This window comes from Antedon bifida, chromosome 10 (genome assembly GCF_963402885.1).
Source record: "Antedon bifida chromosome 10, ecAntBifi1.1, whole genome shotgun sequence".
Lineage (NCBI taxonomy): Eukaryota > Metazoa > Echinodermata > Crinoidea > Comatulida > Antedonidae > Antedon > Antedon bifida.
This window is the reverse complement of record NC_136235.1, coordinates 619,115-642,266: the sequence shown is the minus strand read 5'-3', so window position 1 is coordinate 642,266 and position 23,152 is coordinate 619,115. Positions and strand designations below refer to the sequence as shown.

At 35.2% G+C, this 23,152-nt stretch overlaps 2 protein-coding genes and 1 long non-coding RNA gene across 3 annotated transcripts in view; 1 reads left to right on the top strand and 2 right to left on the bottom strand.

Moving 5' to 3' along the window:
* LOC144854465 (uncharacterized) overlaps positions 1–2,942 on the bottom strand; it is a 73,747-nt gene extending 70,805 nt beyond the window's left edge. The window contains exon 1 of the long non-coding RNA XR_013614613.1: positions 2,499–2,942. This is a non-coding gene — a long non-coding RNA (uncharacterized LOC144854465). The remainder of the gene's footprint in view (positions 1–2,498) is intronic.
* A 673-nt stretch (positions 2,943–3,615) lies between these two features.
* Positions 3,616–5,084, bottom strand: LOC144854875 (ADP,ATP carrier protein-like). Its single transcript, XM_078712876.1, has 2 exons — positions 4,847–5,084; positions 3,616–4,534 (listed from the first exon to the last, which is right to left on the bottom strand). The coding sequence occupies exons 1-2, from the start codon at positions 4,958–4,960 to the stop codon at positions 3,755–3,757; spliced, it is 894 nt and encodes a 297-aa protein (XP_078569002.1). The 5' UTR covers positions 4,961–5,084; the 3' UTR covers positions 3,616–3,754.
* A 4,901-nt stretch (positions 5,085–9,985) lies between these two features.
* On the top strand, positions 9,986–21,314 carry LOC144854008 (NACHT, LRR and PYD domains-containing protein 3-like). The gene is made up of 7 exons (XM_078711891.1): positions 9,986–10,135; positions 10,406–10,451; positions 11,980–12,513; positions 12,898–13,035; positions 14,852–14,974; positions 15,142–15,198; positions 16,847–21,314. The coding sequence occupies exons 2-7, from the start codon at positions 10,442–10,444 to the stop codon at positions 19,390–19,392; spliced, it is 3,408 nt and encodes a 1,135-aa protein (XP_078568017.1). The 5' UTR covers positions 9,986–10,135; positions 10,406–10,441; the 3' UTR covers positions 19,393–21,314.
* Positions 21,315–23,152: the final 1,838 nt, after the last annotated feature.

The following is a 23,152-nucleotide window of genomic DNA, read 5'->3' as shown; positions in this document are numbered from 1 at the left end:
GAAAAAGAAAAACTCTAAATAAGCAAAGCTTTTATAAGGAGACCCTTGTCTGAATCTGTCCTACAAGGGGTGGGATAATATTCTAGCATGAGATTATACTTGGTCATAGGGTAGTATAACAAGTTGTAAAAATATTCTTTTAAATATTTTGTGACAATTATTGTTTAAATACTGTTTGCTGCCCTCTATGAAAGTGATTGATTTGAAGCAGTAACGTCTTGAATATTATAATCTATTTATAAATATGTACAATATTATGAAGCTATAGGAAAAAGGGGAAGGAGGTAGATGATGCGAGGGGGGTGGGGGGGGGGGGGGGGGGGAGTGAGTTGTTATCCTACCTATAGTTAGCACCTAATAAATACTGCAGTACCCAAACATACAAACATGAAATAAGTATTAATCCTAGCAGTTGATTTCAACCTGACCACTTTTACTTTTACCCAAAAAATTAGATAGAAAAAAATTATCTTTATCTGATAAAAACGATTTTATCTAAAATTGAATTTCAACAGGCTTGCGGTTAAATTTAGCAGTTTATTTTGTGTTCTTTATAAGCGAAATCGTCATTTTTTATATGTTTTTAAATTTTTTATTTTTAAAAAGTTAATAAAAATAATTAAAACTACAAATTCAAAGTTTGGTTTTATACATCTTTATTTTTTCTATGTTTTGGGGGCGGGATATAACTTTAAAGATGTATTGTATCCCAAAATCATAAAAATAAATATTAAATATTTATTTTTCATGATAAATTTTATAAAACCGGAATTGGAATAGGAAAAGTTTTAATGTTATTCCCTTCCATAGGAAAAAAAAAACAAAAAAAAGAATGATTTCACTTTTAAAAGAAAAAATAAATAGTTAAATTAAACCAAGAACCTATTATCTGACACTGACAGACAATTTTACTATTTTTTCCTATAAATTACAGTTTTTTAGGTAAATAATGGTATTGTGAATTTAAAATGGCATATCCAACAAAATAATGTAAAAACAGGGAGACAATATATCGTTAAATTAAAACAAATAATAATAATATCCCAAAAAAATGTTACAGTCTTCAACATTTTTAAATGAATATTAAACTAAACTAAAAAATCAAACATTAAAAAAACACCATACGTCAACAATATAAATGAAAAAATAAATCTGAAACAATCAAATTATCAATTTTGGTTTCTATCACTGGAGAACAATAGCCATCATTTTTATCAGACCATAGAGCAAACAAAGACCCAAGTGCTCCGAGCAACGCTAGACAAAAGAAAAAGTCTTCGCCATGGAAACAATGACCAGTATGTAGGGGTTACACACTACGCAGTCAGGAAATCCCTTGTAAACATTACAAGTTTCTTATTAAAATGTTAATTAACTAAAATAAAGACATTGAACCAATAAAAAGAATGTTTTTTTTTCATTCTTTTGTAACTTCATTCCTAGCTTTCTACCCCTTGCCTACAATTAATCACCCCCACCCCCCCACCCAAAAAAAAAACAATTTTATCAGTAAACAAAATAATATTTATAAAAGTTTTTTTTTATTTTTTTGAAATAGAGATGAGAAGGGGAATGTAATCCTATTAATCTTCCTCCACTTTTTTTTGCTGATACTTAAGTTTGTACTTAAATATCTTAATGTAACATATTTACATATTTATGGTGATGATCGTGGGAAGTATGTAGGTTTGTAAACATTCAGGGAGTTCCTACATCATGTATGTAAGGATGACCATCAGCGGATACCTAGAAACAATTTAGGTGGTAGGCATGCAGGATGTGTGAGGCCTACTGATAATGAACGCTATATTTTTTATTCTTTTTCATTAAACATGCAATATATTTATAACAATATAGATAACATAACAAAAAAATATGCAGGAAATAATGTAAATATATATATATGAGATTCTGTAATTGTTGAATAAAGGTGGTAGTTAACCACAAAAGATAAAAAAAAAAATGAACGCTATATTGCACTATATGGAGAGAATTATAATATTCTATATTTCATGATTAATATAACTAGTAATCAAGCCGCATCTCAAAATAATCTTTTTTCATACCCCTTGTACAGCCCGAGGGAATAACACTTTTGTAGTACTGTCCTGATCATACTACTAACAGAATAAATTGCAACCAATACAAATAGTACCATTAAACTATTATTTATTTATGGTAACTATAATAATATTAATAACCACTAGTAGTATAACAACAAGTGGCCCAGCCCCTTTATCAATATAAATTCGACGAAATTTGGCAACATGCCTTGAAAACTGAAATAGAAAATCAAATTAAGTCTTGTCTAACTAAGCCCACTTGATTCCAAAGTAACCAGGAAGTGCCAGGTTGCTCAGGGCACCGGAAGCAGCCTTCCTCCGGGGGAGTGGGAGGATAAAAGAACAGTCAACCTGCCTAGTGCTGGCCTGGCAGTGGCAGCCTTGGCAGGCTTGCTTCTTCTTTTTCCGTTTCATTTCAATACAAAATATACTCACCTAGCCTTCATTCTGTTTGTGAAGATGGTGTATAATTCACTTCTATAACAATTGATGACAAAAATGTCGTATTAACCTCAAAATAAGTATATTATTGTCACCCAACATTCACTTGTTTTTTGCGGCCTAACCACAAACACTGAACTCGTCACCAAAACCATGTATTTAAATTATCCACTAATGTTTATATATTCCATTCCATTCATTCCAAGGTACCAACATTGTAAGACGAAACATGTAAATAAACAATTAATATTCCTTGATATAAAGTTCCATGTGGTTACAATGAAGTCGTAGACAAGGCTGGGGATAACCCACGTTTCTTCTGATTACACAACAAAAACATGTGGCCACCATTCATAATAAAAAAGGATTTTACCACAAAGCGTGTCCCAATCTCCCGCCACTCGCTTTGTTGTTCTTTGTTCAGTCATTGAACTCGACCGTAAGCAGTCAAAGAAACACTCCGATTGGTCAATCAAGGTAAAACCCTTATCAGTGATTGGTTAATTCTTTCAATATCAGTCGCAGACTATAAGTTAAGTACGCTACATGTGCGATACGCGCTGGCAAACAACAGAAAAACTCAACGTTTTCAGAGCGAGAGAAATAATATGAGAAATTGTAATTTTTCGCGTGTAGAGAGAGTTATTGTTAGGGTGGTGAAGGAAAATACGGGAAGACAAAGGAAATATGTAAAGATTTAAACAAAGGAAAGGGAATACGACGAACAACGGACAACCATAGCTTTGTCTCACATTTTGTTATGCAATATTATTTTTGTTTGTACTAATCATCATTATATTTTTTGTCTGTTTTGGATTCAACATCTAGCATAGGTCTTTTATATATCTGTTTTTTAAATTGAATAAATAAATAAATAAAATATTAACAAATAAATAATATTAATATAGCAGGATTTTTAACGACTAAATTATAAAATTGTATTAGCTAGAAATATTGGTTATTATTGGTAATTAACTCGTTTGTCTCATCTTTAGCAATGGGTCTATAGAGAGGTGGGCCATGGGACCGTATTATACATTTAGGTCACAATTCCGGCACTTCCTTTTAAAGTTGTAGGCCCCCTTCAAATAATAACCAACACATGTTTTCCGATGTCATAAATTTATTTATGACTATAGCATTTTAATGTTGTACAATGATCTGAGCACATTTCAAAATAAAACAAAATACTTATGTTGTGCGTTGGTAAAGTTATGCTAAAATAGTTATTATATAAGCTGTAGCAGAAATTACAAAAGCTTCTTAATTTCGTCGTAGAGAACCAAGACTAATGCTCCGCCAGTTCCTCTCAATACGTTTGAGAACGCACCTTTGAAGAAGGCCCCACCACCTTCGGTCTTGAGGATCTTGGCCCAGCAGTCAAGAGTTCCCTTGTAGATGACGTCTTTGCGACCACTCTGCATCATCATACGTCGACGTACTGTATCGAACGGATAAGACAAGATACCAGCGCCAGTGGTCACCACTTGAGCTATCATCCAAGACACGACGATCGGTGTGTTCTTCGGATCTGGCAGCATACCTTTAACGGTGTCGTAAGTGCCGAAGTAGGCTGCACGGTAGATGATGATACCTTGGACGGACACACCGAATCCCCGATACAGACCAAGAATACCATCGGATTTTGCTATCTTTGTCAGACAATCTCCAAGTCCTTTAAACTCACGTCCACCTCCTGCCTTTCCAACATCAGCGGCAAGACGTGTTCTGGCGAAATCCAACGGGTAAACGAAGCAAAGTGACGTTGCACCAGCTGCACCTCCAGAAGCAAGATTACCCATAAAATACCGCGCGAATTGTGTGTTCTTGTCGACCCCACCCAAGAATATCCGCTTGTACTTGTCTTTAAAGGCAAAGTTAAGAGCCTGAGTTGGGAAATATCGAATGACGTTGGCCAAGTTTCCACGCCATAATGACGTAAATCCTTGCTCTTTGGTGACGCGTTTGAAGCAGTCCAATATACCTTTATATTGGTCTTCGGGCTTGATTTGTTTTGAGACGGCCTGGACCTGTACAATCAACAGAATAAAGTATGATTATAAAACTGTATTTATTAGGCATAATATTAATAAGTAAGATATGGGCCTAGGCCCTAGGCCTAGATTAGCCTCTAGCAATTAAAAATGAAAAGGATAAAAAGATAGGACAGTTATAGTCTAGGCCTAGCCTAGGCTAGCCTAGTATTAGGCAAGGCCTACAGGATAGGAGGCAAGCCTAGGCAAAGCAACATTTGCAAGAAAAAAAGAAACAATAAGCAAAACAAAAGTAACTTTAAAAGTTGCTGTAGCTAGGTAGAAGAAAAAAGCAGAAGCCTAGCCTACCTGAAGAAGTAACTTAACACGTTCGATTGGTGCTACTGCTGTCTTTGATATTGCTGCTGCGCAACCACCAGCCAGTAAGTCTTTAACAAATCCTGTAGCGTCAAAGCCTCCCATGATAGTATTTTTTAGGTCCTAATTGTCGGATTTTAAATGACAAGAGATGTCGCCGCCGAAGCCGTTTGCTTGATCTGCTGCTTAACTATAATATTATAATGCGTTTATGACGCGTATAAATAATAATACAAACAATGCATGCATCAAAATGTTGCGCGCGAAATGATTCGCGTAGAACTGAATACGCATCCGAATCATCCACGCACGCGCACACATTTTATTATCTCTCTTTATAGGGAGTTTTCGCAAAGATTGTATAGCAAGGTAATTCAATTCAATTCAAAATTCTTTAATCATCCCACACGGGGCAATTCAAATAAAAAGGTCTGGATTAAAATGATCTTACAAAATATACAAAATATCACAATACACAGTACAAAATAGAAAAAAAAAAAGAGTCAAGGTTCAAGAATTTAAGAGTCGAATAGCCACTGGCAAAAACGAATTCCTTTTCCGGTTTGTTCTACATGCCGGGCATCGAAAGCGACGCCCATGAGGCATGAGCTCGAAATCACTGAACAAGGCATGGTTAATATTTTTTAGAATAGCTCTACTTTTTTCTAGAGTTTGCATGTCACAGAAAGAAGATAAACTACGAAGTTGACAACCTATTAATTTAGAACTTAAGTTAACAATTCTTTGTAGTGAGTTTTTCTCTTTGACCCTAAGACTAAAAAACCAGCATATAAAGGAAAAAGTAAATAACGGTGACTACTACTTCGCATGCAGCTAAAGTAAAATGACGTCAAGTCAAAGCGGGTCATAATGAAGCAAACTTGCTGAGAGTGTTTTCCACCACCACACGTACACGCGACGCCAGATTTATCGAAACCGAGCCGGCCGGCCATCATCGACTGACGATCATGTTGTTGACAATTAAAATCACGGCATATTCGACAACAAAATATAATTTTTTTCACTGCTGAGGATAATAAATAATATATTTAATTTTTTTTAACATAACATGAAAGCCTAGATACTTCCAGTGCGAATAAAAAATAATAATAATGTACAGTATTTAGTATGTTATTTCAGATGCTGCAAGACATGGGAAATAGGCTAGGCCTAGTGATAGTGCAGTGCATACCTAGCTAGAGCTAGTGGGCGGCGGGGAGTGTAGTTAGCTAGTAAGCTGGGTTAGTGTACATTAGTACGATGCCACGCGGTAACGATAAAGGAGGATATGGAGGCCTGTAGTACTACTACTCTAGACTACTGTATTTAATTAAGTCCTCTAGGCCTATATAGGCATCTAAGCCAAATGGGTCAAATAAACAACTATATTAATCTGCTTCTTTGTTATCAGGAACAATATCGGAATTATTTTATTTTCTGTACCACCGATCGCACCAATAATCATCGTACACCTGCGATGAAAAAAAATTCAATGTCATTTAAAATTGAGGGCGCCAAACAGAAAATTTACGAGATCGAATACAGGTTGAAAAAAGAAATTAAATAAAAAAGATGTTAAATGTGCTCTCCCTGCCTCAGCACTAAGGCCCTGCCACAGCCTTTTGGGGTCGTTTCCACCACATCACCAGATGCATTGATGTTGTCGCCTCATGATGTGTGGTGGAAAGGGGGACGTATGATCTGTGAACCCCAAACACAGTGGCTCGCATAGCCTTAACTCTATTCCACCGACCAGCGTGGGAATCGAACCCACGACATACGTGTGTTAACACGACGCTCAGACGACTGAGCTAACTGATCATTTTGGTTATAGCAAGGTTAATAGGATATTAATGACGTAATGATGAATTACATAATACACGTATAAATAGACTATTATCAGCTGTTCCGTCATGTACTTTGTGGCTTAACGGGTAATGCCCAGTTTTGAGTGCTATCAGCTGGGGTTCGAACCTTCTTTTCAACGGATAAGCTTCTTTTCCAAATGAGGTTTTTTTCGAGATTACTTTTGTAAACTAAAGGAGGGGAGTTTCTAGATTCCGGCCCGGTAAATTGTATCTGTACATGATTTGAATTTCTAATAGAGATTAACAAAATCACCGCAGTAGGACTAACAATACTATCTTTACACCTGCACAAACTCATTTGCATAACAACGTAGGGCTTACCAAACTGTTTAAAATAGCTGCAAGGTCCCCAGAAATGACACCTCTTCACTACCCCACCATGACTGGGGCTGAGAAAAGACAATTTTGAAAAAAATATTTATTGAAATATGAAATTAAATATTAAGTCTCCAGTTAAGCTCACCATGGTTGGGGCAGAGCTAAGAATGAAAGCTTAGTCGCCGGAAATTATGAAACGAAATATATAAGTCTTCAGGACCAGCCATACAATGGTGATTGTTTTGCAGGTGTGAGACATGCAATGCATGCGGCCGTGACGGTAATTCAACAAAACAAAATTATGAAATATAAACAGAGCGAGCACACAAAAGCCTTTCTATAATTTAGAAAACAATAAGTATTATCACCTTTGATAATTATAATGTTAAATTTCAACTATCCAGATGCGAATTTTAGGTTGGGTTTTAAAAAACTCGACTTCATATGCTTCAATTTCGAAGATCTGCTTAAAACATATTTATTTATTCTACATATTAGTAGGCCTACAATACAATATCTTGCATGAAACGGATTATTTAAAAATACACTATAACGTGTAACGGTAGAATTATAATTCTAATGCAAAAGATTAACAAAATAAAAACTGAACAGTGTTGTTTGTTGATCGCGAATGACTAACAATACCATCTTTCCCACAGCACATGTGTACACACATTTGCATAACAAACGAACGGCATACCAAACTACGATGAGATAAAATTAATTCTCTTCAAAACACGTAACGAAGAATTATTTCCCTTTTTTATACATTAAAATAAATTGAGGGCGCTAAACATAAAACTTAAACCATCAAAGCAGTTGGCGAGAGCCAAAAAAAAAAAAGATGGTAAATGTGCTCTCCCTGCCTCAGCACTAAGGCCCTGCCACAGCCTTTTGGGGTCGTTTCCACCACATCACCAGATGCATTGATGTTGTCGCCTCATGATGTGTGGTGGAAAGGGGGACGTATGATCTGTGAACCCCAAACACAGTGGCTCGCATAGCCTTAACTCTATTCCACCGACCAGCGTGGGAATCGAACCCACGACATACGTGTGTTAACACGACGCTCAGACGACTGAGCTAACTGATCATTTTGGTTTTAACAATGTTAATAGGATATTAATGACGTAATGATGAATTACGTAATACACGTATAAATAGACTATTATCAGCTGTTCCGTCATGTACTTTGTGGCTTAACGGGTAATGCCCAGTTTTGAGTGCTATCAGCTGGGGTTCGAACCTCTACGGATATTTTTTTTAACGGTAGAATTATAATTCTAATGCAAAAGATTAACAAAATAAAAACTGAACAGTGTTGTTTGTTGATCGCGAATGACTAACAATACCATCTTTCCCACAGCACATGTGTACACACATTCGCATAACAAACGCACGGCATACCAAACTACGATGAGATAAAATTAATTCTCTTCTAAACACGAAACGAAGAATTAATTCCCTTTTTTTTTACATTAAAATAAATTGAGGGCGCTAAACATAAAACTTAAACCATCAAAGCAGTTGGCGAGAGCCAAAAAAAAAAGATGGTAAATGTGCTCTCCCTGCCTCAGCACTAAGGCCCTGCCACAGCAGCTAAAACTGAGCAGCATTACCAGTTACGCCACAAAGTATACATGAATGAAAAGCTGATAATAGTCTATTTATACGTGTATTACGTAATTCATCATTACGTCATAAATATCATATCATCCTTGTTAAAACCAAAATTACCAGTTAGCTCAGTCGCCTAAGCGTCGTGTTAACAACACGTATGTCGTGGGTTCGATTCCCACGCTGGTCGGTGGAATAGAGTTAAAGGTATACGACCAACTGTGCTGGAAACGATCCCAAAAGGCTGTGGCAGGGCCTTAGTGCTGAGGCAGGGAGAGCACATTAACATCTTTGCCAACTGCTTTGATGTTTTAAATTTTATGTTTAGCGCCCTCAATAATAATATGGCTCTGCAGTTGTGGCGATCAGAGCCGTATATAGAGAGAGTTACGGCATTGCGTTCACAGATTTTAGAAAGTCACGTGGTGTGCACGCCGGCCATGTTTGTGTCCAACTATGCCTATGTAGCGTATGGAGTCGAGTCATTTGCTTAAAAATTGTATAACATTCACAAGGCTTTAAAAATCGAATTTAATATCAAAACAATCAATTTGTTTAAAGGTTTTTGGTAAGATAATAACGAAATCATAAAGTTACTGCGAACATGATTTTAAACAACAAAATGTAAAAACAATGCATTACTATAGAGAATCGCTGTACAAACTAAACGCGCACGCGTAGAGCGTGCATGGAGCGCACAACCAGAGCCGTTCCGAAATTGCTATTTTTGTTGTTTTAAATCATGTTCGCAGTAACTTTATAATTTTTTTATTATTTTAACAAAAACCTTTAATCAAATTGATTGTTTTGATATTAAATTCGATAATTAAAGCCTTTCGAACGTTATACATTTTCAAAACAAAAGACTTAACTCCATACGCTACATAGGAATAGTTGGACACAAACATGGCTTCTAATCCATTCGAAGTCGTAACTCTCTCTATATATGGCTCTGGTGGCGATCTCTACACACTGCCCTCACTCTGTAGGTTCCTTTTAAAAATGAAAATAATAAAGTCACCCCCATAAAATATTATGAAAATTATATTTATATTATTGTTACATAAAGCACATTGTCATTTTAATAAGTGTTATTAGGAACAAATAATATGCATTATAATATGTTTACCTAGGTTTAAATTTATTTCACAAAACACGAATTCTGAATTTTAATTTTAAAAATACAGAGGGTGTGTGTTTAAAGAATGGATTTGTATAAATCCCATTGTGGCGCAGCCATTTTTGCATCCGGTATCATGTCATCTTGGTTCTTTTTGGTGACGTCATTTTACTTTAGCTGCATGATGCGAAGAAGTAGTCACCATTGTTTAATGCCATGGAGGAAACGCCCTATTTTATCAGCCTAGTTTATTAGCCTGAGTAAAAATTGAGCATATATATAGCACAGATAAGTAGAGGAACATTGGTCTTTTTAAAATAAAGAGGGAACATACCACAACACCATTATTATTCTGTTGTAAGTAGACTTTCTTTTTTGCTACAGGAGACTAACACTAACAGCGACTTATTTGTTTGGCTATTAGTATTATTTCGGCATAAACAATTATAGGATGAATTACATTGAGCCATGGAGGTATCTCCATGATTGTTTGAGCACTCCATTAATTGTGATCAACTATGATGACAACTAGGCCTAACCAGTATAACTCTTTCCTCGTTTTGTTGGGTTAAAGAATGATAAAACCAGTTGACAGCATGGTTTGTATGTAAACAATTCTATTTTCAGATGTCAGAAATGAAGATAGAAAATTGAATTGAAAACATGGCAACAGGTAACAAACAATGAACAGTGTTTTTGACTGGCTTTTTTAAAATTAAAGATGTATTGTCCCCCAAAAACATGACATTTGAATTTTAATTAAATCAGACTTTAAATATAGGCTAGGCAATCTATCATTTTGAGTGAAACTAATTGCAAACAGAGATTTTTTTAAATGGTCACATATGATTAGGAGATCAAAATTTGAGCATCACACCTGTCACTCATCCCGATGATATGCAAATTAGCTTAAATATGCAAATGAGCATGAATCTACAGGGTTACCATCTCAAAAACTACTAGTCAGAGAGAGTTGATTTTTTTCACTGATTTATTCACAATAATATATATGTAATTATATTTGCTCTCTATTAAGAGTGGTTTACGAGATATAGGACGACTGTAATTGTAACCCTCTTCCTTGCATATTTGTACAACTAATTTGCATACAGTACTTTCCAGGTATGTCACTAAAGTGTGATTTTTGGGAATTACAAAGCGGTCCTACGCTGGCTATTGGAAACCTGTATCTGAATCATTTGAGTCCAAAACAAAGTCTCTAGGGACATTTTAGTCACATTGTGTGTGCAAACATTGAGAAATGGGGTTGAGGGTCAAATGTTGTACTTCCGGCCATTTGTTCGTAAAATGTTTCATTAAAGCAAATATAAATATGTACATTCTGAGCAAGTTTTTGAAAAAAAATCAACTCTCTAGCCTTAGTGGTTTTCGACATATTGGAACCTGTAATTTCACCCCCTAATTTGCATATTTTATGTACTTTGTACTAATAATTTGCATACTTTTGAGGTGAGTGATACAGGTGTGATTTTGAGATTTACTTAACAGTCCTATGCTGACTATAGCAAACCTGTATCTGAGTCATTTGAGTCTCTACACACATTTTAGTCGCGTTATGTATGCAAACATTGAGAAATGGGGTTGAGGGTCAAATATTGTACTTCCGGTCATTTTTTCGTAAAATTAATGCTTCATTAAAGCAAATATTAATATATACATTTTGAATAAATCAGTGAAAAAATCAACTCTCCTTTTAGATGGTAACCCTGTAGATTCACCCTAATTTGCATATTTACGCTAATTTGCATATCATCGGGATGAATGACAGAGGTGTGATGCTCAAATTTTGATCTCCTCATCATTTGTTTAAAAAAAAATCTCTGTTTGCAATTTGTTTCACTTTGGGCTGTTTTTTAGATTGATTGCCTAGCCTAATAATAATATGTTATTTTGTAGTTTTAATACAGTTAATCACTTCCGTAGAAAAAAAAAATTAGTTCACTTATAAACAAAAACATTGTCTGGCAGCCAATTTGACCTTTTTTTGTTTTAAATTACAGTTTTTTCAGATAAATACATTTTTTTCAAAGTTTTTTGGTCAAAGTTGATTACTATTATGTTACATTAAAATGGCATATTCTACAAAAATGTTGTTAAGAATATTTTTTCAGGGAACAATACATCTTTAATGTATTGACATATTTTTATTTTGTCATCATTTGTTGTCATTGTTTTGCCAGACAAAACTGAATGTGATGAAGACCTTAAAGAAAAGTTCCAAATTTTAAAATTTCAACTTAGCAAACACTATAATGGTCGATATTTTAAGTGGTTGAGATTCTGCCTGCATGGATACATACAATTAGAAGACCTTGATCGTGATGATGTTACAGCAATGAGTTTATTTAATGAACTTCAACGAACCGGTGAAATCACACCGCGTAAAGTCAGGCTTTTGCTCAACATAGCTAATCTGACAGGTTTCAGTGAAGCTGTAGGTCAAATTGACCAGTATATGGCAGATAACAATGTTCAACTTGTTGATGAAGAGACGCTCGCAGCATCTCGTAAACAACTGTTCAAGATGTTAAGACAAATTGGACAAGATGAGTTGAAGAATGTTATTCATAATTATGATGAACTGAATAAATTTGAATTCACAAATATATGGGATGCCGTATTCATACTAGATAAAGAAGAACTTCTAAGTACATCTTCAAACATTACTAGGTTTACAGATTGTCTTGGAAAATCTGTACAGGATAGACGAAGAGGTATGTATTTCATTTTCTTTCACTGTACGTGAAATAAAAATTTCCGGACACCGTAAATAAGTGTGTAAACATAGGCATCACAGTTTTCCATTGTTGTAGTAGGAAAGAGAGGTTAATTTGTGTATTTTGTTTTTATTTAACACAATATGTATTCAATATATGAGAGATCATTAGCCTCGTCGTAGTTGGGATGCTTTTTGACACTCGCAGTCATTAAAAAAACAAATATTGAGTGCCTTATTGTGTAGGCTTGTTATTGGATTGAATACTCAATTAAAAACATGACCTCCAACAGATGATAACATTTGTAATTTTCAAATGGATTCTGAACTAAAATTTAAACATTGTAAATTCAGTTTTTCTTTCTTATTCTTATTTAAACAGAGGAAAGGCCGACCACCAGTAGTATGTCTAACAACGAACAAGGAATACAAAAAAAGGATAATAGGCCTAACAGGGGTGGATCCAAAATGAAAAAAAGAAAAAGGAAGAGGCGGCCGAACAGGTCTGAATCAGAAACAGGTATTGTATTTACAGTATACAAATTAACCATATAATATAATGTACAATTCAGTCTGAATAAAATGTACAACCATGTAACACGAGAAACCCCTCCTTTGGGACGCCTCTATTAAGGGGACACTTTTCCCTCGAAATGGTCTGAGGGGCGTGTTTTAACACTACGGCCAACCCCTGCTCAAGGGACATCCTAAGGGAACGGAGACGCGTTTTAATGTTCATAATGGTTTTTTTCCCATCACAACACAAATAATAAACATTCATTTATACTCGTTATTAATACAAAAAATGGATATCATAATATTTATGATACTTTCCTTGGCTTGACTGTTTTCATTTGTGAAACGTTGGTTGCTAAAGTTTCACTTCTCAATTTCTTGAGTTCATATCAATTAGTGTTTATTGTGGTATATTTATTTGTTGTTTTTCCGCGAGAACCCTATAAATTGGAAATTTAGTAGTGTCCCCTTAATAGGGAGACAAGGGGGACAATATGATAGGTCCAGAAGATGCGCCCTTCCTACTACAATACGTTACAAATAATATGCTGAACATTAGTTTAATTTAGTAGTGTCCCCTTAATAGGGAGACAAGGGGGACAATATGATAGGTCCAGAAGATGCGCCCTTCCTACTACAATACGTTACAAATAATATGCTGAACATTAGTTTAATTTAGTAGTGTCCCCTTAATAGGGAGACAAGGGGGACAATATGATAGGTCCAGAAGATGCGCCCTTCCTACTACAATACGTTACAAATAATATGCTGAACATTAGTTTAATTTAGTAGTGTCCCCTTAATAGGGAGACAAGGGGGACAATATGATAGGTCCAGAAGGTGCGCCCTTAGACGTTCTACAACAATACGTTACAAATAATATGCTGAACATTAGTTTAATTTAGTAGTGTCTCCTTAATAGGGAGACACCCCTATTAAGGAGACAATGTGATGGGTCCAGAAGGTGCGCCCTTAGACGTTCTACTACAATACGTTACAAATAATATGCTGAACATTAGTTTAATTTAGTATTGTCCCCTCAATAGAGAGACACTCCTATTAAGGGGACAATATAATGGGTCCAGAAGGTGCGCCCTTCCTACTACAATACGTTACAAATAATATGCTGAACATTAGTTTAATTTAGTAGTGTCCCCTTAATAGGGAGACACCCCTATTAAGGAGACAATGTGATGGGTCCAGAAGGTGCGCCCTTAGACGTTCTACTACAATACGTTACAAATAATATGCTGAACATTAGTTTAATTTAGTAGTGTCCCCTTAATAGGGAGACACCCCTATTAAGGGGACAATATAATGGGTCCAGAAGGTGCGCCCTTCCTACTACAATACGTTACAAATAATATGCTGAACATTAGTTTAATTTAGTAGTGTCCCCTTAATAGGGAGACACCCCTATTAAGGAGACAATGTGATGGGTCCAGAAGGTGCGCCCTTAGACGTTCTACTACAATACGTTACAAATAATATGCTGAACATTAGTTTAATTTAGTAGTGTCCCCTTAATAGGGAGACACCCCTATTAAGGAGACAATGTGATAGGTCCAGAAGGTGCACCCTTAGACGTTCTACTACAATACGTTACAAATAATATGCTGAACATTAGTTTAATTTAGTATTGTCCCCTCAATAGAGAGACACTCCTATTAAGGAGACAATGTGATGGGTCCAGAAGGTGCGCCCTTAGACGTTCTACTACAATACGTTACAAATAATATGCGGGATTTATACTCCAATCATTGGTTATTCACGAAGTAGATACCATTGTAAATTCAGTTTTTCTTTCTTATTTTAAACAGAGGAAACGGCGACCAGTAGTAATAACGAACAAGGAATAGAAAAGAAGGATAAAAGGGGCCGATCCAAAATGAAAAAAAGAAGAAGGAAGAAGAAGCAGCCGAACAGGTCTAATTCAGAATCAGGTATTGTATTTACAGTATGTACATTAACCATAATACAACAATATTAAAATTTACAAATGTATTAATTTGACAAAGAAATCCAGTTATCAAATTTACTCCAATTAATTCTAGAAATAATCCTTTCATTCACTAGGTGAAAGTCATTGTAATTTTTTTTTTTGACACAGAGGAAGCGCCAACTAGTAGTAAGAAAAGAATGCGAACAAATGTGATGTTACAAACAGGTTAGTTACCACTATATTGGGATGTAGGACATACAGTAACAAAATGATTGCATTGTGTTGGGATGTAGGACATACATTAACAAAATGATTTCATTGTGTTGGGATGTAGGACATACAGTAACAAAATGATTTCATTGTGTTGGGATGTAGGACATACAGTAACAAAATGATTTCATTGTGTTGGGATGTAGGACATACATTAACAAAATGATTTCATTGTGTTGGGATGTAGGACATACAGTAACAAAATGATTTCATTGTGTTGGGATGTAGGACATACAGTAACAAAATGATTCATTGTATTGGTAATGTGTATAGAATGGACATATTATACCCCTGTATGTTTGTGTGTGCATGTGTGGGTGTGTGTGTGTGTCTGTGAACAGCCTGGAGGCCACAGTTTTTATCCGATTCTCACTAAATCTAACAAAAAACTATTTTACTGCCCAGAGACCACAGTTTTTATCCGATTCTCACCAAACTTAGCCACAATGATCAATGACTCATCATGTAATTGTGGTTACATTTTGAAGGGTCAGGGTTAAAGATCAATGTCCACAAAAAAAAAAGAAATACAAAAATAATAATTTAAAAAAAACCTCTAGTTTTACATATGAATGTATTTGTTTGTTTGTTTGTTTTATCTTTATACTGGGTGACCTCTTCAGTCAAAGACTGATCTCCCAGAGGGCCCAGTTGGTGATCAGTGGCTGTGATGTACTAATACACCGGGGTAACCCCCTACTCGTCTCGAAAGATGTACTAGGTTCTTTAAAGTGCACACGAGCAAGTTGTGTACACTGGACCTACGGTTTATAGTCCTTATCCGAGAAGACTCGTTCTACCACCAGAACCATGGAGTGAGTGAGCCTCGAACCCCTGCCGATGTTATGGCTACGTGATTACGGTTCCACTGTCTTAACCGCTCGGCCACTCACTCACTCCTGAATTGCGCTCCTACTATTAGTCCTAATTTAGATTGCATTCCAATCATCATGCATTGTTCTCAGTGCAGTCGGATATGAAAACTTCTGTTATTGCAACAAAATTAACAACATTTTCAACTAAAGATGCCTAGAATAGTGACACTTACATATTTATACGACTTCGGAAACTGGGCCTGAACATCTATTTGAAATTCGTGATAAATTTATTTTTCGTTTTGCTGCCCTCTCTTGTAATTTTATAATTACTGTAGGATGCCGCTGTAGGTTTGTGCCGCTGTTGTAAAAGCGTCAATCCAACTAAAGTTATAATATTATTATATATTATATTTTCAACAAAAGTTTTCTTTTTTGATAGAAAAGAAAATGTGTTTGTCGCCCTCTATAGCCTAATTTTTACAAAAATATAACAATCTGAATCTATATTGTTATAACCAATTCTTTAGTATAACTAATAACAATTACTTCAATAACTTCATAAACTAAATAATTTAACAATTTCTATAACAAATTTCTATTTCATTATACCTACAATGACATTACCTAGGCCTGCTAAAAGAACAATCAAACCATTAATTGTTCAACAACTCACGGTGCTACATTATTATATCAAAAAGATGAATTAACACTAACAATAATAATGCTTAATAAAATATGATTAAGTGTAAGATTCTCTCTACTGAATAACTTTCCTTGTTTTTTAGAAAAGATAGAAACATATCTGATTGAAATACAAAAGGACAAGTGCAGCAGGGCCAGTATATTTACACCTGCAACAATGCGTGAGAAATACAAAGTTGACATTTCACAGATGTTTACCGATATGGAACTGATTAAAGAACTTGAAAACAATAAAGGAAGCAAACCAACAACATTGGAAGAAATGGTAGATATTATCAGTTCCACACCTGGATGTAAAGCTCTTATAGAAGGAGAGGGAGGTATTGGAAAAACTACCATATTAAGGCATATATCATACACATGGGCTACACATAATAAATCTAATGTCTTTGAAGGTAAAATTGTATTTCTTTTATGTGTAAGGGATTTGGAAAAAGATGAAGATATATTTGATTTAATTGTAAAGCAGCTGGATATGACAGATTTTAATTTAGAGACAGATCTCCCAAAAGATCCACGGTTAATTAAGAAATTTATAAAGAAACATGACAATAAAGTTGTGTTACTACTAGACGGTTTAGATGAATTGAGATTCAATAATCAAAGCGTAATTAGTCTTTTCAGAAAAGACACTTTAAAAAAAAGTACTGTGATACTTACTTCCCGGTCAGAAAACATAGATGAATTTAAAAAAGAGTGTAACGTACATGTAATAGTTAAGGGATTTAATGAAAAGAGCATAGGAAAGTATATTGACAAACACTTTGAGTATTTTGAAAAACCAGAAATGGGAAAATCCCTTAGAAGAGAATTAGATATTATGAATCAGGGTTGGCTACGAAAACACGAGGAGGTATATTCAATGTGCAAAAATCCAATGCTACTTCTTTCAATTTGTATTCTATGGGAAGACAATCAAAGTCTTCCTGAAGATAAGACTGACCTGTTTAAAGAATTTTTTCGTAGTATTTTGAATCAGTTTCACAAACAACAGTTTAAAGAAACTCGTGAAAAATTCCAAAAGATTTCTAAATTTGAAGAAACTCCAGCAAATTACGTAAATGCTATGATTTTGTTGGGAAAGTGTATGTATAAAAGCTTAAAAGAAAATCAGCTTTCAATAAACATGAAAGATTTAAATGATACACAATCCACAACAGATATGATTGACATGGCCATAAAACTTGGATTTGTTTACGAAGAAGCACCAATTTCAAAATCTAATTTTGAAAGAATGTTTATGCCTCCTCACAAGTTGATAGTTGAGTCGTTGGTGGGATTTTATTTGTGCAAATTATGTGAAAGTGAAGGTATCGAGAATGAATGCACAGAAGATGTAAGACGAATACTTACACCATTAGATGATAATGAATGGGAGGTAATAAGAGAAAGCTGGTATCTAGATTTGGCCAGAGAGTTTGCAATCGGTTTCCTTGGTGATAAAGCGTATGCATTTTTCAATCACTGGATTACAAACAATTTGTCAACATATCGTTCTTTGCCGGAGTATTTAGATTGTGTTAAAGAACCACATAAAGATGTTGTGATAAATAAATTAATTAATTACATGGAAAGCAAGGATTTAGAAATAAGCAATCATTTGGATGATATATCTACCTCTACAAGAATGTTCATTGATCACATTACTGAAGGTGTACAATGTGATGGGCATTTCATACGTCTAATTATGCAACTTAATCGCTTAAAGGATGAAATGGTGCATTTCAGTTCCAGTAGTTGTAGGATGGCAGGGAAATGCAAGGGAAAAGTAATTGCACACATTGTAGTCATAGCTGAATGTGACGAAGTAACGATTATTAAGAATCTATTGGGTGACTCTGATGAATTCAAACACTTTGTTACAGAATGTTCTCTCAAACAAGTTCAATTAGCATTAGATACTCTCTATATCTCTGGTAATAACCTTCACAACATTGATGTTAATTCAATATCTTCATTACTCATTATGTGTCCTAAGCTGAGGCAGCTTTTCATGAGTGATTGCAATCTATCAGGTGACGTCATCAATCACTTGGGTACAGAATGTTCTCTTAACCAAGTTCAATTACCATTAGAAAGGCTCTATATCTCTGGTAATAACCTTCACAACATTGATGTTAATTCAATGTCTTCATTTCTCATTATGTGTCCTAAGCTGGTGATGCTTTACATGAGGGATTGCAATCTATCAGGTGACGTCATCAATCACTTCGGTACAGAATGTTCTCTCAAACAAGTTCAATTAGCATTAATTGAGCTCGATATCTCTGGTAATAACCTTCACAACATTGATGTTAATTCAATATCTTCATTACTCATTATGTGTCCTAAGCTGACGTACCTTGACATGAGTGATTGCAATCTATCAGGTGACGTCATCAATCACTTGGGTACAGAATGCTCTCTCAAACAAGTTCAATTAGCATTAGAAAGACTCGATATCTCTGGTAATAACTTTCACAACATTGATGTTAATTCAATGTTATCATTTCTCATTATGTGTCCTAAGCTGACGTACCTTGACATGAGTGATTGCAATCTATCAGGTGACGTCAATCAATCACTTGGGTACAGAATTTTCTCTCAAACAAGTTCAATTAGCATTAGAATGGCTCGATATCGATGGTAATAACCTTCACAACATTGATGTTAATTCAATGTCTTCATTACTCATTATGTTTCCTAAGCTGGAGGTGCTTCACATGAGGGGTTGCAATCTATCAGTTGATGCCATCAAACACATTCACGAAGAGTGTTCAAATAGAAACATACGTTTTATGTATTAAATAATTTCACGATCATCATCCACCGATGACTGTACAGTGTACGTCTCAATTCATATAAACAGCGCATTTGTAAAAGTCGCAGCAGATAAGTGTCAATATTGTAATTCTCAATAGAATTGTATTTGTAAATCTAAAAATGGCATGTAATATAGTCGATACCTTATAAAAACTGTTTAATAATAATTGGTTATTATTATAATTTTGGTTTTTTTAAGAAATAAAGTTTGTTTTAGTTATACTTTTGGTCAATCATTAAATTCATCCATATTCATCTTCCTTGTCGCGCGCGCGTCTACATCATACGCGTGATCAAAATAGCAGCAGCTAGCTGGTGGTGTGGCATGGGGAGAGAGAAATACGATTTTCATTTTCAATTCATATTAATTCTAGACATTTATTTAGATCGGACACTGAAAGTCTGCAGCAACAGAGAATGTAATTAAATCTGTATTAAATGTTATTACTATAGAGTAACTACAACATAGGCAAGGCAAATGATGAGTCTCGGCTAGTCTCTCTATCTAGGCCTAACTAGGGTAGGGGCCTAGCCCTAGGCCTAGCTCAAAACTGTGTAGCGCCTAGCTAGGCCTAACCTCTATATCTTGTTTGCCTGTGCTAGGCCTACTAATACTGGCTGCCTCAACTCGGCTTGTCTAGTCTGACATGTTTGAGGAATGTTGTTCTTTTTATTCAGTCATTCGATTGAAAGTTAAAGTTTTTAAGTAGATTGAATGTAAGTAATACTGTATTAATATATATTGTATTAGTAAAGACTTGGGGCACTAGCTAGGCCTAGGCTAGGGCTAGAATAAGTATTTTAGAACAGACAGGGGTGATATAAAGTTTTTCACTCTCTCTTCTTTGATTTTTTTTTTACATTAAACATGAATCTTATAAACAATGATTTTCTTGTATTCTTTTTTCGTGTAATATATGATTACATACACTACAGTATATAACATTAAATTATAATTTATATGATAGGCCTATGTCCAGTTTATCTCATACTTGCTTGATTAATCAATGAAACACAAATTTGCACAAAATCTTATTTTGGTTGAATCACAAAACAAAAACTAGGCCCTTTAACAGTGCCTATTTAAAAAATATCTTGATATATTTCATTTGTAGTGAATGTGTATACAGTGAGCATACTGCCATATTACATTATCTATTACATGTGTGATGTATTAATGTGTATATATTAATGTGTTACTGTTATTAAGACAATATTAAATGCATTATTAATAATCTACTTTGCAGTATAATAAAGTATAAGTGTAAATAAATAAGTTCTGTATGAATCGTGCAATTGATATATTGTATAATGTGTTTATTGTTATATTTCATCTGTGTATAGTTATGAACTTATGTCTTGTATATACAGTAGTTTTTAGAATATTTTTATGTAATTATTATTGATAATTAATAATGTTAATTATTATAAATGTTGTTCCAATGACGGGAGTAAAATAACTTTTTCTTGAGGACAAATATTAATAATAAAGTTTTTTTAAATGGTATCTTTTTTTTAGTATGTGTGTAATGTCTACAGTATCAGTATAAAATAAACCTGCAGAGACCATGTAAATCTGATCAGGGGCAGGTCCAGTGGGAGGGGTAGCACTAGGGTTGCGAGGTCCACCCTTTGTCGCCCAAAATCACAGTCTAAATATAAACAAACTTACAATGGATCACACAAGTTCTTAAATCTTAATGGGGGCATATGCTCTCCAATGTCTGTTCGTAGCAAACCCATAAAAACAAACTACTACGACTTAATATAGTAATCCAACGCGCATCGTGCACCCATTATAAGTATTGAACTAGACTTGCCCCAAGTCTGTATTCATTGTCTTTTTTTTTTTATTTATTTGTTTTTATTTCGATTTTTATCTGAAAATATCCAAACTCAAGTAATACACGTATGAAACGCCATATGTGCCAAAATATTTATATTTTTACTATGTTAAGACAAAACTCCGTCTGGATCCTAGACTAGTATTGAACCAACTCACAGCCGATTCTGCTACTGATCGTTTTCACATTAATTTGTGGGCGCTATTACATTTGTGGTTGTTTCCACATTTGTGGGTGATGCGTTTTCACATTTGTGGTTGTTTCCACATTTGTGGGTTCAACAGTCCATCCAAAAACTCCTAGTACTAGTAGCCAGTGAGACTAGCTCGTACACAGCAGACAGAAGAGCATGTTTCACTGTACAACCGTTAATGTAGAAAACACCAGCTAATATCGAAACACCAACAGCTTATGTAGTAAATAAAAATCAACACCAGCTAATGTAGAACGGTCAACAGCTAATGTAGTAACGAAAATTGCCTCACACTCACAGCTAATAATGTAGTTACTATCGCCAACTAATGTAAACATATATATTTTACAAACCTATTATGTCTAAATCAGGGAAGAGTTAAATTACAATTAATTTAACTCTGGTCTAAATCATGTGCAAATGCATCTATTTACTTAGTGTTACTAGGGAAGAGTTAAATTACTCTTCCCTGGTGTTACGACAATACGAATGATACCGAGTGGTGGTTCGCCTAGGCATCCGTACATTCCAATCAAAACGTTTTCATTTCATTGTCCTTGCGTCCTGCCTCACTTCAAGTCTCGAACACAGTTGTTCACTTCAAGTCTTTATTACACTGTCCACAGTCCCATATCCACTGTCTTATCTCCTCTCCGGATAGCCTACCATCTCCGACTTGTACCGTCTTGCGAGTCCCTCGTTCCCTCGTCTCCTCGGACACCCAACACAGCTTTCCAAAAAGCCCCCGCGCATCACAACGCTCCCTTCTTATTCGTCCACTTGACTCATGTGCATGCGACACCTGATTATTATCGTGACACCTGACTATCGTCACACGGACCATTAGCTATCAGCCTATATCCACCTCTCGTAAGCGACCGATTTTCAAAACGCGGCTATCTCGTAATCGACCACCTCTCTTAAGGGACCACCTCTATTGAACGAGCACCATCTCTGTTAAGGGATCGCTTCTCATAATTGACCACCTCTCGTAAGGAGGATCACCTCCTCTCATAAGAGACCTCTTCTCATAATCGAACACCTCTCTTAACGACCACACCTCACTTAAGTGACCACCTCTTAGGACCACCATCTCTATTTAGGGATCGCTTCTCATAATCGACCACCTCTCTTAACGACCACCCCGGCTCTTAAGTGACCACCTCTTTTATAGAACCACCAACTCTGGAAGGGAGTTTCCACTTTGATGTTTTGCCATCAATGTTGTTTTCGGTCTTTGGTCTTTCGCTGAGTCTCTCTGAGTGCGATCTTAGATGGTGACGTATTTTAATTTAATCGGAGGATACCATGTCAGCCATCTTAATTACATCCTTACTCCACTCAATCTCTACTGTTCTTTTATACAAATCTTCATTTTTCATTTTCTCGGGCTACCTTATACCGATTATTCTCTTTTTCATTATTATACAACCTTAATTCCTTGAAATATTGAAGTTGCATTTCGACTTTGTAAAGGCTTCACCCGGAAACGGGAAACGGGATTTTTATTGTATATTTAATTCATTTTTTTTGTATATAATATTTGTTCT

Excerpts from the sequence above, each read along its gene's own strand:
- LOC144854008 (XM_078711891.1), top strand. Across the intron at positions 13,036-14,851 it reads CAGGTCTGAATCAGAAACAG|AGGAAACGGCGACCAGTAGT; the intron begins GTATTGTATTTA and ends TATTTTAAACAG. Across the intron at positions 14,975-15,141 it reads CAGGTCTAATTCAGAATCAG|AGGAAGCGCCAACTAGTAGT; the intron begins GTATTGTATTTA and ends TTTTTGACACAG.
- LOC144854875 (XM_078712876.1), bottom strand. The coding sequence starts at position 4,960 with ATGGGAGGCTTTGACGCTACAGGATTTGTTAAAGACTTACTGGCTGGT. Across the intron at positions 4,535-4,846 it reads GTGTTAAGTTACTTCTTCAG|GTCCAGGCCGTCTCAAAACA; the intron begins GTAGGCTAGGCT and ends TTGATTGTACAG.